At 43.7% G+C, this 16,581-nt stretch overlaps 1 protein-coding gene across 1 annotated transcript in view; it reads right to left on the minus strand.

Moving 5' to 3' along the window:
* The window catches only part of MAP1A (microtubule associated protein 1A), a 50,635-nt gene extending 41,876 nt beyond the window's left edge, over positions 1 to 8,759 (minus strand). The window contains exons 1-2 of the mRNA XM_066558872.1: positions 8,643 to 8,759; positions 4,028 to 4,129 (exon numbers count right to left, since the gene is read on the minus strand). Of these exons, the coding sequence (XP_066414969.1) occupies positions 4,028 to 4,129; positions 8,643 to 8,751 (211 nt within the window). The 5' untranslated portion in view covers positions 8,752 to 8,759. The remainder of the gene's footprint in view (positions 1 to 4,027; positions 4,130 to 8,642) is intronic.
* Positions 8,760 to 16,581: the final 7,822 nt, after the last annotated feature.

A 16,581-nucleotide genomic window follows, 5' to 3' on the forward strand; every position in this document is an offset into this window, starting at 1 on the left:
TGTGGGGAATATACACTTTCACTGTAATCTAATTTTCACAAGCAATTGGTCTTTTGCCTCCTGTCTAGAACAGCTTTTGCTTGAACACACAAATTTATCATCTGTACTATCTAGAAGCTATAATTTGAATAAACAAGGCAGCTTTTTTTACTGTCATGCACTTGAGACTCACCACTGACGACCAACTAAGCAGTGCAGTTGGGAAAAGCATATGGCACAAGCTGACACTCCAAGCCATTCCAAGTTCCATGAAGAAATTGAATCACTTGCACAAGTAAAAACATTGACCTATGGGATATTAATGCAAAAGGAAGAGCTGGGCAGAAGTACACGTGGGGCTGCCCTTAGCATACAGGAGGGCACACTTCTGTTCATTTTTTCTCCCCATGTCACACTCTCCTTCCTTCAGACAATTTACTAGCTTCCAGAATCTCCAAATATATCCACACTTGATTTCTTGCTGTGCCTTCCATGCTGTGGGATTACCCCTACAGCAAGGGCCATGTTGTCTGTGGTACTCAGAGGACAGCCAGCAAGTCAGTGGGGGGAAAAAACCTCAAAAGCCCAACAACAAATCAACTTGCATAAGATGCATTCAGTCTCACTTTACTATTACAAGCTCTGCCATGAGCTTTTCTCTTCTTGATTGTTCTGCATTTGAGACTCACTTGTTCCTCATCATCTTTAAGCAGACTAAAATCTTGTCTGAGGGATAACTGTGCCATGTCCATTCCCACAGAACACTGCAGTTATCTTTTAATTTCACACTATGCATCAACATCCTCCAAATACAGGTTGGAAATAACTATTGTAACCAAGTGAGAAATTGCAAACAGGAAAGTCTTGGAATATTCAGGTAGACTGCTTTACTTAGTCATATTGTGTTACCAGTCTCCATATTTTGTTTCTTGCCAGTGGTGTCAAACATTTACTGGTTACTACAAATCTGTCAAGTGAGAAACTCAAACAACTGCTCTGGCTTTACAGTAACTGCTGTGCTGCAGCTGACTTCTCCCTAATCAGACTGCAAGCATCAGCCTTTAAGGGAATTATATTCTCCAGTTAATGCACCTCTGAAAAAAATAGTTTTATCCTTCAGATATCCTACTCAGCATACCAGTGTGGAGGTACATGTTCCCCACACAAGTCAGACTGGGATCTTTCTAGTAGTATGGAATCAAAACAACATTAGCTGGGAGAGATTTCAGGAGAGCTCTAGGACGGCCATCTGCTCAGAGGAGCTAGCACCAAGCTACGAATGCTAAGAGGAAAATCAGTTGTGTACACTCTTCCCTTTGCCCACAGTAGGAACAAGAGGGTAAATAAAGTATAAAGCCAAACAACAATAAAAAAGCTCTAATTTTATGTATGTTCATCTGGAGAACAGTGATGAACAACACCTTCACAGGGCTGTTACAGGATACATAACAATGAATTTGCAGCAAGCTGCAGCAAAAGTTTAAAAAATAAACTAAAATTATAAAGATTCTTTACCATCAAAATAGTCAGTTAAAAATAGCTGCTCAAGCAGAAACTGCAAAACTAAGAGAGTGTTTAAAACTGCAGCTATATTCCAATGGGTATTATCTGATAGTACATATGGAATGCAGACAAGACTGTTCCCAGTTCACATTTTCAGCTTCTTCTAGATTGTATTATCAATTGTGATCTGAAATTTCTCTTGTAGCAGTCTTTCCCACTTCCTCCCCACAAACCATGCCATAACCATAGCTTACTGCTGTCACTGAGAGAAACCTGTCTGCATTCAAGATCTACCACCATCAAGGAAATCCTGGGATTATAGCATAACTCCTCAATTTAAGATTTTCAGCATTCAAGATACACTATCTCTTACACAATCTTCCTGTACAGACTGTCATTATTTTCCACAGTCCCATATAGCTGCTTAACACATTTTAAATTGTATCTATTCTTCTCACACACACTCCTTTTGTCTCTGACAGATCATCTTGCTGCATTTCAAGATCTATGCTTACTGAATAAACATGGGTCCAGACAGGAAATGTGCAAATATCTAACTTGAGGCAAAGCTTTTTTCTAGACCCCCCTAATCCCAAAGCCTTTCTCTGTCTGGCTGTTCTAGCCTTAAGGGCTGCCAGGGAGATTTATTAGAGAAATTGTGTGTGCCAGATATACACACTTGCCACAAACCAAGGAGCCCCTATAGTAATACCTCTGGTCCTAAGGTCAATCCATGTCTACTAGGATCCCCAGACCAGAATCTCTCACATCTCTACTGCTAAGTACATCAGAAGCAGAAGCAGCTGAGAGGCAGCTATGCGTTTCCTTTCCCAAAAATGTACCAGAGAGAACAGATACTATGTAGTGTTAGCTGGAATGTATAGTCCCACTGGAAATTCTGTAGGTGTGTAAATAAAGCTCTAAAGAAGAGGGCAGCATGACTAACACCAGGTTAAGCTTCAAGCTTTCAGTTCAGGACTAAGTCTCTATACACAGTGTATATCAAAAAAAGCTTCTGTTTACCCATCCTTCTGTCAGTATCTTCTGCATACCAAAGCCTGGCCCCTAATTCTGTGGCCAATAGGCTTTCTTAAACAGACTTCATAGACTTAGATCCCCCAAATATTTTTGCTTGGTGGACTGAATCACTCATCTACATGTTTGCTGATCTCTTTGAAGAACTACAAGACATTTGAAAAGCAGAACTTCCCTTTGCAGAAGCAATGATGAGTCTTCAAAGATAGACACTAATCCTGCCTTATATTTAGTTGCTGTTTTGCTCAATAAGTCTTACAGTTGGTTAACAAACTTGCAGTTCCCCAGATCCACCACAGAAACCTCTTCATAGACTGCCAACACATTCATCACCTTTTGCTCCTCAGGAACAAAGCTAGGGCACATTCATCACCCCTTGCTCCTCAGGGACTACACTAGGGAATTGAGTAGGATACATTTTGCTAACATTAATCCAGATGTTTCAACTCTGACTTAGAAGAATTCTTGGGCAAATGTTATACTCATGGTAATTTATTAGTGCTCTAGTCTATTTATACTATAGGCCCTGTTACAGCTACTTCAAATTGAGACAGATCTGCTGAGTGTTTCAAATTATATGTTTCATACACTTTTTTTTAATCCCGTAAGTGTACACATATGCACACACCATCTTGCAAGGAGAGAGAAATTCCATCTCCATGTTAAAAAGTCACAGAGAAGGTGCGACCTCTCAGTCAGTGGCACATTTGAGAATAGTCCAGGTACTTTCCTTCACAGCTGTCCATTAGGAGAACAGTTTCCCCAGCGGAAAAAATTCAGAAGCTTTGACAAGAGTGTAAAACATACAGTGAACTATAAGATGGTCTTATATAAACTAGGTTTTGCAAGTGTCATCTGTGCTTCTTATAGTAACTTAACATATGTTACATAAAAGTATTATAAACAGAGTTCAAGCTTTTCACAAGCTAAGCAAGCCCAATTTCTAATGGTTGGTGCCATTTTTATAATACTCTTATTCATTTTTCTCAGGAAAGGGAGCTTCAAAAAGACAAATCCAAAAGGTCATTTGGCTACTCTTACACACTACTTGCAACACCTTTTGTGCATATGAAAACATATTTTAAAACCTCAGAGGAAGGGGCTGATAATAAATAGCTTACGAAGTAAACTACTTTGTGCCATCTGAATAAGATACAGAAGATAGATAGATAGATAGATAGATAGATAGATAGATAGATAGATAGATATAGATAGATATAGCTAGATAGATAGATATTCTAACTTCTAACTAGTTTAATAGACTTTAAAGCAGCACACTTTTCTATTCAACTCTATTCTCAGTAGTAAGATCTGTAATTTTAAGGTAAATTAATTGCATCCAACATACTGTTAAGATTGCTTATCTTTCGCATTCAGGCCTGCAGAATCCTGGGCAAACAAGTTGCTAATTGAATCACAATCAGTTTTATTCTTTGTTGTTGTTTTTGCTGTTTTTTTCCAGACTCAAAACAAGAGTTAAAAGTTAATGCATATAAACCAAAAAGCTGACCTTTGACTTCAGAAGAAAACTGAGCCAGATGTCGATTTACAAAGAGCCGCAGTTGATGATTCAGATCACAGTACAGAGTATTAATGTTCCAGGAACGAATTCCTGTAAAAAAAAAAAAGGAAAAAGTAAGCTGTCCTTGTCATTACATCTACTCCAGAAACAGAAATGGAGAAAGAAAGGTGAGCAGGACACACAAAGACCAGGGATGCTCTACTAGATAAGCATACTTAGGATGGAAAAGGTCTTCAGAAGCAGAGGACCATAAGATACTTACCTTGCATAAGACATTTCTTCCTGAAGAAATGAAGTGTTCCGTGAAGGACATGCAGTGAGCAAGTCTCCATTCAACTTGGACTTCATGCAAGGGAAACCAACAAGAGATGAGGCCAAATGAATTACACTAGTGCTTACCCAAACAAATACATTATGTTAGTTTTACATCTGCACTCTCCAGCACTGGTCACTGGCAGAGATGGGCTACTTCATCGTTATGCTACTGAAAAGCTCAGAGACATCATCTTCTTTGCCCTTACAGCCTGTGCATCCTCCAAGCCACAAAAGCCTCCCACTCCTCCAACTCGCACTGCCTAATCACTCCTTCAAAGACACTGATCCCACTGAGATCATTTGAGTCTGTTCTTTAATCTTTATAATCTTTGCCAGCTAGATGCCTTCGTATCACAGCAGGAAGATGCTTCTGCTCCCAGGGCAAGTGGCACCAAGCCATACCGGGAAAGTCACCTTCAGACCTCAATGTGAGCAGATGCACATTCTGGAGGACACCAAACACTACAGACCACAGATTTTCACATCCCAGTAGGGAGCAACCTTTCCTAGATGGTGTGACTCTTCTACACTGTGCCACAATGAACAAAAGCAGGATATCACTACGAATCTCTACTCCAGCATCTGGTGCTGATGCCTGCTGATGTTCAGATGTTGAAGGCCAATGCCACAGACTTCTAAGGTTAACTGAAACAAGAATTTCAGCTCCAGTATTTATTAGTGGAGTCCTCACTAAGAGTTCTTTCACCATCTCTCTTGCATAAAATACAAAGTTTTATTGCCTCTATTATCTACTTTCTTTCAAAGTAACCATGTTAATTTTCCATGGAGATATCATTCCCATTTACTGCAGTTCTAGCTCTCCATGTTGTGCAACAGCTTTTGCTGGCCACTGGTGGGAGAGGATCCTCAAGGATACACACTCCAGCTTTCTACACATACCAAGACACAGTAGGCATTGCATCACACAGGTCAGTAGTCTCAAGCCCTGTAGAATCTACAGCAGCTAAAAAAACTTTGAGCTTAGTTTCTTTTTCTGGTGACAGCTGACACAGTGGAGTAACAAAGCTTATTTATTATGCTTATTTACTGACAGTATTCACTTCAGACTGCACAAAAGCCTCCTCATTAAATCATCTGACCTTCAGGGAAAAAAAAAAAGGAAAAAAAAAAAAAACAACCCAGAAAACCAAACAACTTACCAGCCCTGACCCTTTCAATTTGGACATGGGATACAAATAAAGAAAACAGATAGAGCAAGAAGATGGACAAAGTGTTTTCCTATCCTACCCTCCAAGAGAGCATAATTGTTTAACCAAATGTCCAGTGTAAGAGAATCTTAATGCAGTACTTATGAGCATTCTGACCTGGACAGGAACAAGGTGGCACTCTGCAGGGCAAATCCTGCTGACTAGCTGCTGTGTCATGGTCATTGTGTCCTACTGCAGCAATAAGTGCTATTTGAGGTACTGCTACATCCTCTAGATTGCAGAAGGAATCGGTGCTCTTTCAGAGCAAGAAAGGGAAGAGTGGAATTATCTCACTTGTTCTCATACTTGCAACAATTTATTCAACATTTTCTTCCCTACAGGTAGTCTGAATTTACTTATAATCTCTACAAATTTGTCACAATTTCACTTTAACACTCTGTGGCACATGAGCCTTGCTGATTAGAATCCTCTACCACGAGAGTGCAGACTATATCGCAATAAGGGTAAATATTCAAGCTCTTTGCAAATGCAAAGCCTAGATAAGGGACCATGTGACTCATCAGTTTTCAATCTCATTCTTTATGCCCTTGTGAATGCTTTATTTCCTGCTGAGGTAATTTGCTTAAAAGATTTGGCCTTTCTCCCCAATACCAGACCTAGTCTTCCAGATATTGTTTCAAAATTGGACAAAAGTAACACAGTAACAGAAAAATAAAACTAGTATTTATTAGACAGTATTTTGGGAAAAATGTTGTTCAGATATCCCACAGATTCACAATGTCACAGCCTACAAAGCTCTACACCTGGAAATGAGCAGGTTCCTATAATGCCCTGTAGCCACTATTGCATTCTTCTGAACCATGGTATAGAAAGAAGTCTGGAAAAACATACTTTTTATATCAGTCAGGGTAAGAGATTTATCAACTGAAAAAAAAATCTTTCTTGGTTTTTTGTTTGTTTGTAGCTTTTTTTTTCTTGTTGGGTTTTTGTTGATTTTGTTCTTTGCTTTTTTTTGTTTTGTTTTGTTTTTTGTTTGTTTGTTTGTGTTTTTTATGCAGACAGGGTGCCATGGCCAACAGAACAGACACAAAACAAACCCTAGCTTTTTCATCCATTTTATATTCACTGCTCAGCAGCCTGTTCTACCTTCACATGAGCCCTCTACAGCAGCTAACACTTCAGTAGGAATCATTTCCACATTGCTTGAACTCCCTCAATCAAGAGTGCAGCTCTCTACAACATCATAATATGCTGACTACTGACAGGTCTCAAGATTGCTGTCATTTTAACTATTCTCATTTTTCATGTCTTTCAATTTGCAAATATTAGTCCATTTTAACTAGAGGTCATTCTCCCATTTCACAGTGGGGAAAGCTCTAACTTGCTGGAGGTCCTATTCCATGTAAGAGGAGAGACTGAAATCCAGGTTTCCAGCTCTGAGTGATTCACTTCTACTGCCAGTAACTTACTAATACTGCTGAAATGGCTCCCTCCGATGCAAATGAAAGAAGTGGTTACATTTGGCAGAATTTCAGCAGGTTTCTAGTCAGACAAGGCCAACTGTAGAACTTATTTCTACTGTGGCAGTTACAATTTATGTTGGAAACAGCATGTTTTTCCTCTGCAATGGGAATTCTCAGGTTACTGGCATGTGACTGCAGAATTAGAGTGAAATCCTTTAGCTCACAGTCTGATCTGTCACCATTTCAAAGATTCAGACAATGGATAAGGATGTAGGTTGGCACACCAGTTCAGTGAAGTGCCAAGTGAAGATGATCATCCTGCTGTGCAGGAAGCAAGAGTGGCCCCTTCAAATAAGGTCTTTCAGAGGCCAGATGGTCATAATCAGATATACCACTCCTGAAGCCATCCCTTGAAAAAGGGAATGAAATATTCCTCGTGAACAAGTGGCCTGCCAACAGAGATAGCTGGAAAAGTGAATCAGGAAGTGAAGAAATTGGACAATATTTGACATTTTTACACCCACCCTTTTCTTAAATTGCACTGTCCATCTGTTCTTCAGTAATGCTGATGCTTGGGAAGAAAACAGTCACAGAATTATCTCTGAATAACACAGTTTGGCCAATAGTTATGACTGTTATTTCAAACCAAAGTGCCTTGGAAGTGGGGAGCTGAGGGGAAAAGTGAAGGTGAGTCAGAAAGTTGTTACTTTATTTCTCAAAAGTGTACTAACTGCTTATTAGAACAAGAGTTCCCTTAAGGTCCTGATGTGGTTGATCAGCTCTTCTTTGTCTTTTGGTCAGAAATGATCAGAAACTGCCACAAGGGAAGAACTATCATCTCAGCACCTTCTTCCCCCTTACTTCTAAACAACACAGCATCTAATATACAAAGACTAATTCATTGCCAAGACCTCTGGATTTTACTAAAATATTGATAACAGAGGAGAAAAATGTTATGGCAGACCTATCCTGAATTGTGTAATTCCCGAAGCAGTCCACTGTGTGTCTAGTCCTCCCTCACTCTGGTCCATGCAGCTGCTCTATAGACAGGGAGAGGCCATGCCACAAGGGACCCCTGTTCACAGCCGTCCCTGGGACCGCAGTGAGCAGTCCAGCAAGACAATTCCTCCAACAAGACAGAATTTTGGAGCAAGCACTAATAAAATAAAGACTGAGGGGAAAGAGAAGCATGAAATGTCTTTAAGCTTTAAGACGATCGAAAACTGCGTTAGCTACATGTCACTAATGCATATAAAGCAATGATCAGGGGAGAAAAAAAAAACGGAATGCTGTCTGACGCCGCAGAGACCGGCCCCGCACTGCGCCGGGGATCCGAGCCCCGCCCGGCCTCGCCCTCCGCCCGGGCCCCTCTGGGCCCCACAGCTTCGGCCTCGGCCTCCGCCCCGCGGTCCCGACAGCGCCTCGACCCTTCCCGCAGCCACCGCCCGCGGGCCTCCGCCGCCGTCCCTCCGGGAGGAGTCGGATGAAGCCCTGCGGCCAGACGCCAGTGCCGCAGGGCGGGGAGGGCACCGGCAGCTCCGCCTCGTCCCGGGCGGCGGCAGAGGACGACGCGGCAAGCGCGCAGTTGCGCGGCTCTCGGGGGCAGGGATCGCGCCCGCCCGGCCCCGGTCCCTCGGCCGCAGCCGCAGTGCTCACCGCGCTCCAGGGCGCCGCGCAGCGCGCCCCGCTCCGGCTCCGTCCCGATCTCCCCGATCACGGCGAGCAGCGCGTGCCGCCCACCGCCCGGCGGCGCCGCCGTGACCATGGCGACCGGCCCCGCCGCCGTCTCCATGGCAACGCCGCGGCCGCTGCTGCAGCGCGCGGTCACTGGCGCGCGGCTCTTAAAGCGCCCCGAATCCCCCCCTGATTGGCGGAGCTGGCACGTGGTCCTGCACTACTGCGGGAGGGGGCGTGGCCTGCCCCTCCGGGCCCCGCCTCAGCTCGCGCCCCGCCCCGCCCTGGGGCTCTTACGCTCGGCCCCGCTCGGCCCCGGTACCCGCTCGGCCCCGCTGCCCGCGCTGCCCCGGCTGCGGGAGCCTGCCGCTGTCTCGATCCGGACCCGCCGCACCCGCGCTGCCCGCCCAAGGCAGGTCGTGCCGGTACGGCGATTGCCGGTGAGCTCTCGCCGGCGCTACGGCGCGGGGTCGTAGTTCCTTCCGTCACGATGGACAGAGCGGTACAGCGACCAGCTCGGATGCTCAAGACCTTTGAAAGGGGCTCAGACCTTTGAAAGAACAAATCAAGGGCGAAGGGGTGTTGGCTTATAGTTTAGTTTAGAATTTAGTCACTTAAATACAGAAATCCACGGAGATTTTTAAATGCTTGGTGTTGAGTTGTTCCAATACCCGCAGTAAAGCCATAGAAGACAGCAGTTCTAAAGACCCAAGGCTTGGTATTATCATTCACCTTCCTTATCTCTTCATTGCTTGGCCATGAGCAGGTCCCTTCCTGGTGGTTCTTCCTTCTAAGAAGAACCTTCTGTTCAATTAAAAGCAAGTGTATCTCCAAGGATAAATAATGGGATTCCCCAGATTCCAGACCCATGAGCTACAAGAACAATCTGAGCTTTGCTAGCTGCCAGTCCAAAGCTGATGTGAGCTGTCCATGACTGTACTGGCAGGCCATGGTGTATGCAGGAGTTCTCACTATCTGAGGTGACCAGAGAGGCCATATCTTTGGGCACAAGTCCTTGTTGCTCACAGTTCTGGCCAGCCACTGCTGAAAAGAAGTTCAATGCAGATGGCCTTAAGCTGAGACATAAAAGATCTGGATTAGATATTAGAAAAAGTGTTTCCACTGTCAGAGTGGCCAGGCATTGGAACAGGTTGCCCAGGGAAGTGGTGGAGTAACCACCCTGGTGGTGTTCAAGAGGTGTCTGGATCTGTATCTGCACGATGTGGTTTAGGAGTTACAGTGGAAGTGCTGGATGGATGGTTGGACTGGGTGATCTTGAAGGTCTCTTCTAACCTTGGTGATCCTATGATGTTATGTGCAAAAACTATGAGCAACCCCAATATATACAGGCTGAAGGGAGAGCCACCAAAAAGTAGTTTCAGGTAGAAAAATCCATATCTTTTCTGACAAAAAAAGGAAGGACCACCCTGTGCCGATGTAGTTGGCTGGAAAAGCAACTCAGTGATTATTAAATGACACCAGTCAGCAATAATATGCAGTGTTTCCTAAACCAGTGTCAGGTTTTGCCCTGCAGTGCACAGGATTTCCATAGGTGAGCTATAGTTTATCAAATTGATGGACAGAGAAGTCAGCATCCTGCCCTCTTTCATTCTTTTGTGCCCACCAAGACTGCAGTTGAAACCTCATAAGGTTCAGAAAGCTGGCACTTTGGCAATCATATATGAACCTATAGTGTCACAGGACTCTGACAAAAGATAGTCAGGAAAAAAAAAACAACCACAGAAAGGGAGAAAAATATAAACCAATTATCTCTGCAGGGTACAGCTGATGTTACTAGCTTATGGAGTTTTCTCAAATTAAAATCTTAAATCAAAACGTTTTAGATAAATTAGGAGATGATGCAATAGGTCTTTTTCAGAATAAACTATGGTGACACCACAGGCTATGAATTTTATGAACTAAACCTTGTAAACAGGGAGCATTAGTTTATCAAAAGGGTTTCATTCATTTCTGTGTGTTGTAATCTGCATGGAAGCAATAATTTAGTTTTGGAGGACTGCACTGAACAGGTAAATAAGTGAATAAAATAGTAAACCTGAAAATAAATTCTAGTGCTAGTACATTGAATTCTATCATGAAAGTAGGATTGTAGATCATGAAGGGAAAACATGACAACAACACACGAAGGTGAAAAATATTCAGATATTTTCATACCAGCTGATAGAAGTACCTTCTGTTTTCTGGTGATTCAGTCTTCGTACTTGCTGCTTGTTTTTGACATGGTAGCTTTCCAGAGCTGCAGCTTTTCACTGCAGTGCAGAGATGCTCTTCCAGCTGGCTTTCTGCCAAGGAGAAATGAAACAGGAGACATGCAAACTGGAGTGAAAGCTTAAAAAGAATATCCAAACACAGAGACTATTTGGGGAAGACTTTACAATTAAAACACTAATTCTGGCGATGTGGTCCATTTGCATTCTTCTACCATCAATTAATAGAATGGTGGTATTTCTGTTGCTTTCTAATGTGAATCAGAGATATCTGTAGTCATGGTAGAATTGCAGTAGAAAAGGCTTGTGTCCTAAGTGTGTGTGCACTGCACGAGACAGTGAAATTGGGTATTTCCAATTTACTGAGTTCCTCCTTTCCCCTGTAAATTCACACTCCAGAACCATATAATAGACCTGTATAGAAATTACGGTGTAAGCTTCTGCTTTCATGCACTGCAGCAATAGCTGGCACCGCCATGAAAATCAAAAGCTGACTGTGCTGAATGCAGATATTAGAGGTCCTGACAAACACCACAGAAGGAGAGTGGCAAAAGCAGACTAAAGGATTACTTCAAACTGAAGGACGAGAAACAGGTAAATGACCTTTATAAAAGGAGATATAGAAAGTAGGATCAAAATAGTGCAAAAAGGATTTTCATAATACTGTGAGAAGGACAATCTACACTATTTCAATTCCTCAGTCCTTCAGCCTGGAATGATTACTTCCTGTGCTTGCCAGCTAAAAATTTCCAAGTGAATAAAAATACTTCAGGGAATCAGAGACCTGTGACAGTACCCAAGTGAGGAAAATACCTTTAACGGTGGTGAAATGTAGTATAATTTTGGTCGTGACATTTCTAAGAAGCAGAGAAAAATTGAGTGACTACCTAAAGGGACTTTGTTCAGGTCTTGATCTCTCCTGTGGTGAACACAGCCATCCCTACGTGGAGCAGAAGAAACCAGCACTGATAATGCTTTTATGTATAGATGTAGTCTTATGGTTGTTTATACTGACACTTCCTGAATGAGTTGTAAGATAGAGAAACAGAGGGCTGAGCCTTTCAGTTTGACCAAACCACATTTTTGCTTCTGTTTAATCCCATGGGTAATCAGAGTACTACTCCTATTCCTCCCATTTTTGTCTTACAGAAAGTGTGGCATGATACCATCTCCTGTGCAATTTGGAACAAAGCTCTGATCAAGGCCAGGATATAAGGGCCGATGAAATTATCAGGTATAGTCATTGTGTCAAGTGACTCAGCTTTGGAGTTAAAAGACATGTTTATCAGGCATTGAAAGGTACTAATTCGTACTTTTATGGCAGTCCTTCTTTGATGCCAAGGTGATTTTTAATCAATTAAATATTGAATACAAACTGGTGAGAATCCGTACCTCTTTGTTTCATCTTTCCACATAACTAAAGTCAAAATAATATAGCTGAAATGGTCAGGCAAAGTACAAGTCTAAAAAATCGAACATTACTGACATTTTTTGCAGACTAAACTGTCCATGTAGGTTGCCTGCAGCCTTACTGAACAGTGCAAAGAAATTATAATGCCACCTTTCCACCATAATTGTGCATGTTTTCTCTGCACAACTTCTCCTGCTCAGTAAAGTCAAGCACTGATTCCAACATTTCTCTAGAAAAAGGTGCAGACAAACTGCACGATCCCAGCTTGTAATGAAATTTCAGTATTTCATGTATTTGCAGTATTTGCAGTATTTCATGGTGCGTTTTGTGCGATTGACTAGGTTGCTAGTGTTCAGAGAAAGTGATGTGCATGTAAATAAAGCGAACGCTTGCGAAGTTAATTTGGTCTGGCAATCGCAGCCCCGTCTGGCATGATTGAATATCTGAGCGTTCTCGTTGTGGCATTCGTGTGGTGAACGCTTTCGTGTGGTCAGCCTTCGACAGATTAAGGACGCATATGCCTTGCGTTACCCGTAAGAGCCGTTGCCGGAGGGGGCAGGACCACGCCCGGGGCGGTGCCGGGGGCGGTGCCCGGGGCGGTGCCCGGGGCGGTGCCCGGGGCGGTGCCGGGGGCGGTGCCGGGGGCGGTGCCGGGGGCGGTGCCCGGGGCGGTGCCGGGGGCGGGGCGGAAAGCTGTGCCGGGGGCGGTGCCGGGGGCGGTGCCGGGGGCGGTGCCGGGGGCGGTGCCGGGGGCGGTGCCGGGGGCGGTGCCGGGGGCAGTGCCGGGGGCGGGGCGGAAAGCTGTGCCGGGGGCGGTGCCGGGGGCGGTGCCGGGGGCGGTGCCCGGGGCGGGGCGGAAAGCTGTGCCGGGGGCGGTGCCGGGGGCGGTACCGGGGGCGGTACCGGGGCGGGAGGCGGGCCGCGGGCTGGTCCCGCCGGCGGCGCCCTCCTGATGTCAGCAGAGCAGCGTCGGTCTTGTTCGTCGGCCCGGAGCAGCTAAAGGCAGCGGCCCGGGTCTGGCTGCCGCCGTCTTCATCACCCGAGTTCGATTCCTCCGCGGAGTGCCGTAGGGAGAGCGAGCAGCCCCGCGGCGGGGCCCGGGAGCGCTGGGGCGCCGCAGGCCCCGTCTGGGCAGCCCCGGCCGTGGCCGCTGCGCTCGGGGCGCCCCGGCGGAGCGGGACGGGACGGGACGGGACGGGACGCTCCGAGGAGCTCCGCGCCGTGACCGGCGCAGTCCGGGAGCGAGTGCGGAAGGCGGCGGTCGCTTCAGCTCCCCCCGGGGACATGGGTGTCGTGCCGGCGGCTCGTGGTGACTCGCCCGTCGGTAGCACGGCGGGCCGGACTCATGGCCCACGAGAGCCGTCAATGCCAGGCACTATTTGTTCCCAAAGTCATGGCGCAGAGAACAGTGCATACGGAAATTGGCCGGGTTGCTTTTAAATGCGTCTGCATCACAATAATTGCAATGCACAGCACAAAACATCAAGCTAGTTTTGCAAATACAAGTAGCATCCTTAGTCTTTTAGCAAGCTTAGCTATCTTGCTGAGTATCTTCGTTTATTTTAACTAATTCTCATTTGAAATCAGGATCTGGAATTTGGTCCTTTTTCTAGGAACACTGTCCAGTTTTGAAGATGAGGCTTGGGGCTGCATTGGGACATGGAGAACCAGATTCAAAGTGCAAGAAATGAGAATGAGGAATAGCAGTCCTGCTTATTGGCTCCCATATTTAGTGGTTTGCATTGGAAAGGAGCTTTTGGATGAAAATCAACTACAGCGTCAGCTTGCTATTGCAAATTCTGTAAGATACAAGAAATTTGGAAAAATCCTCCAAATATGAAAAATCAGACAGTTGCCACACTTTCATTCATTGGAAGTCTGGTGTTGGACATGTTTTGTTTGAAGCAAAAGGAAGCAAAGATTAATTTTGCTCTTTTATTCTTTCTTAGACAAAGGTAGTCATGCCTTGTTCATAGTTTATAATTAGACTCAAAAAAAAGGCTATCTGCTGAGGAAAAATACTTAAATGAAGACATGTATATTATAAAGAAAGCAGAGCATTTATTTTCATAGCATAATAAAGCTGGGAAAAGTGGGATTACAAATTTGACACAAATAATGGGCAGTCAGCTTTAAAACACACACAGATTTGGCATTTACAAATTTGTCCACCTGGACTGAGTTTTCAATTTTGTCCTATTCTGGTTCATATAAAAGTACTGAATTGCAAAAAAACAAGACTGGAAGGAGATTCTGGAGATAATGTAGTTCAACTTCCCATCTCAGACCAAGATCAACTATACCCATTTGTTTTACTTAAAAAAAAAACCCCAACTTAAATGTTAGAAATGACATAAATTTTATAACTTCTTTAGGCTCACTTTTCAAATATTTTTGCTTATTTCTGTTTAGTCTTTAATTTACACCTACTTGCAGTTCATGAAAGCAAATTCAGTTGTCCTCTAAACTGTGAATATTGTTAAGAAACAAATTATTTGCCATCAACTTTTTTTCTATCTGGAGAATATTATGATAGCCAACTCTTTTGCTGTCTTCTCACTAGATGCAGGGCTTAGCTGAGGCCATGCCAGTGGAGAGTACAAGAATTACTTCATGCATCTAAGGTCTGCATATTACACACAAGTATAATGCTTACTGTTTGCTCTTTTTTTTTTTTTTTTTTTGTGGCAGCAGAATGACACTGACTCAGTTTGTGAGGCACTATGGTCCCCATTGCTTTATTTTGCAGAAATACCATACAGCCCAGCAGCCTTGTCCTGAATTTGTGCAGTCAGTTATTTAATTTTATATAAAATTGTTCTTACCTGCATTTACTTTGTCCATTTTCCAGACCATTTTAAAAATCTTCCTTCTAGTACTTCTAGAACCTCTCAATTTCAGATTGCTTGTGGATTAATAAGTGTACTTATTTTGTGACAAAAGTGATTAAAGAAAACAGTGGACTAGGAACAGCACGCTAATGTTTGAACTCTCACTTAAATGTACTTGTTTTGAACTGAGGATTATTACTTTCTGAGGATGAATACCAAACAAGTTTTTTCCTTACCTTATTGAAACTTCATCACCTCTATGCTTCCCTAGTTTGCCTATGAGAATCCCATATAGATACGACTTACTATACTAAAGTTGTTATTCTGCCGCTTATGGCCTGTTGCTCTGACATAAGGTATCAGATCAACGTTAGGCACCTTGTCTTTTGTTAGGGAAGATGAAACAGGAAAGCCTTACAAATGTGATTGCTTGGCAAAAGATTTTGAGAATATGGAAACTATAAGCGAGATTGAAATGAAAGCCAGCTTTGAGATCTCTTAGTTACTGAACAACGGGAAAACAACGGTGTGGCCGGCTGAAGGCGATCTTCTTTTGATGAAACAAGACTCTGCTTGCAGGCAGGTCTAAGGGTCTGAGCAGACCCTGCCAGCTTGGCAGAAGGGGTCTAAAGAGTAGTTTTTAGGGTTTAAAATGTAGCACAGTATGGTAATGTAGTGATTCTTATGAGTTGTATGGAAATGCCATAGGATTTGTATGTTGTACTAGATTGGTTAGTGAGAATTAGAATATTTAACACAGAAGATGATTTATTGTATTGTAACGGGAACTTACTTACTTTTCTATGCTCTTAGCTCTTACCTGTTACTCTTGCTTCTTGTTTCTGAGCTCTCACCTTTTACTCTTTTACTTTCTTTGAATCTCTTGCGCTCTCCTCTTCTTTTCTCTCGGGCTTTCCCGAGCTGTGGCTGGCAGCTCCCAGCAGGGCCCTGCACCCAGGCCCTTTGCAATAAACCGCAACTTCCACGCCCTGGCTGCAGAGATCTCTCGTCTCTGTCCGTCCCGACCTTGCTACCCCCTGTCAATCCCACAGCCTTTAGCGATCTATGTAGGCTGGTAACTCCTCTCCTCGTCTTCCAGATACAAACCTAATTTGTCTGAGGATTTGTTATCAAAGTTTTCAAGAATCTGAAAGGAATTTTGAGAAAGTGACTGGCACATTTGCTGTTTCTAGTCTTCATTATCCGCTGTGAATTTTGTAAGGTAACTGTTAAGACTTCTAAAAAAAATCCATTTCAATAATACAGCTTAATATACATGCTAGAGTATCTTCTAATATACAAAGGAGCATCTTCTTGGATTTGAACAATCAGCCACTAAAGCATCCCTCCTGTGTAGCAATTGCAAATATTTTTAGCCTTTTTAATGTTCTTAACATGCATGTGCTAACTTAGATTTCACATTACACACAAAATTTGTAACATACTCATAT

This window comes from Molothrus aeneus, chromosome 13, assembly GCF_037042795.1.
Source record: "Molothrus aeneus isolate 106 chromosome 13, BPBGC_Maene_1.0, whole genome shotgun sequence".
Lineage (NCBI taxonomy): Eukaryota > Metazoa > Chordata > Aves > Passeriformes > Icteridae > Molothrus > Molothrus aeneus.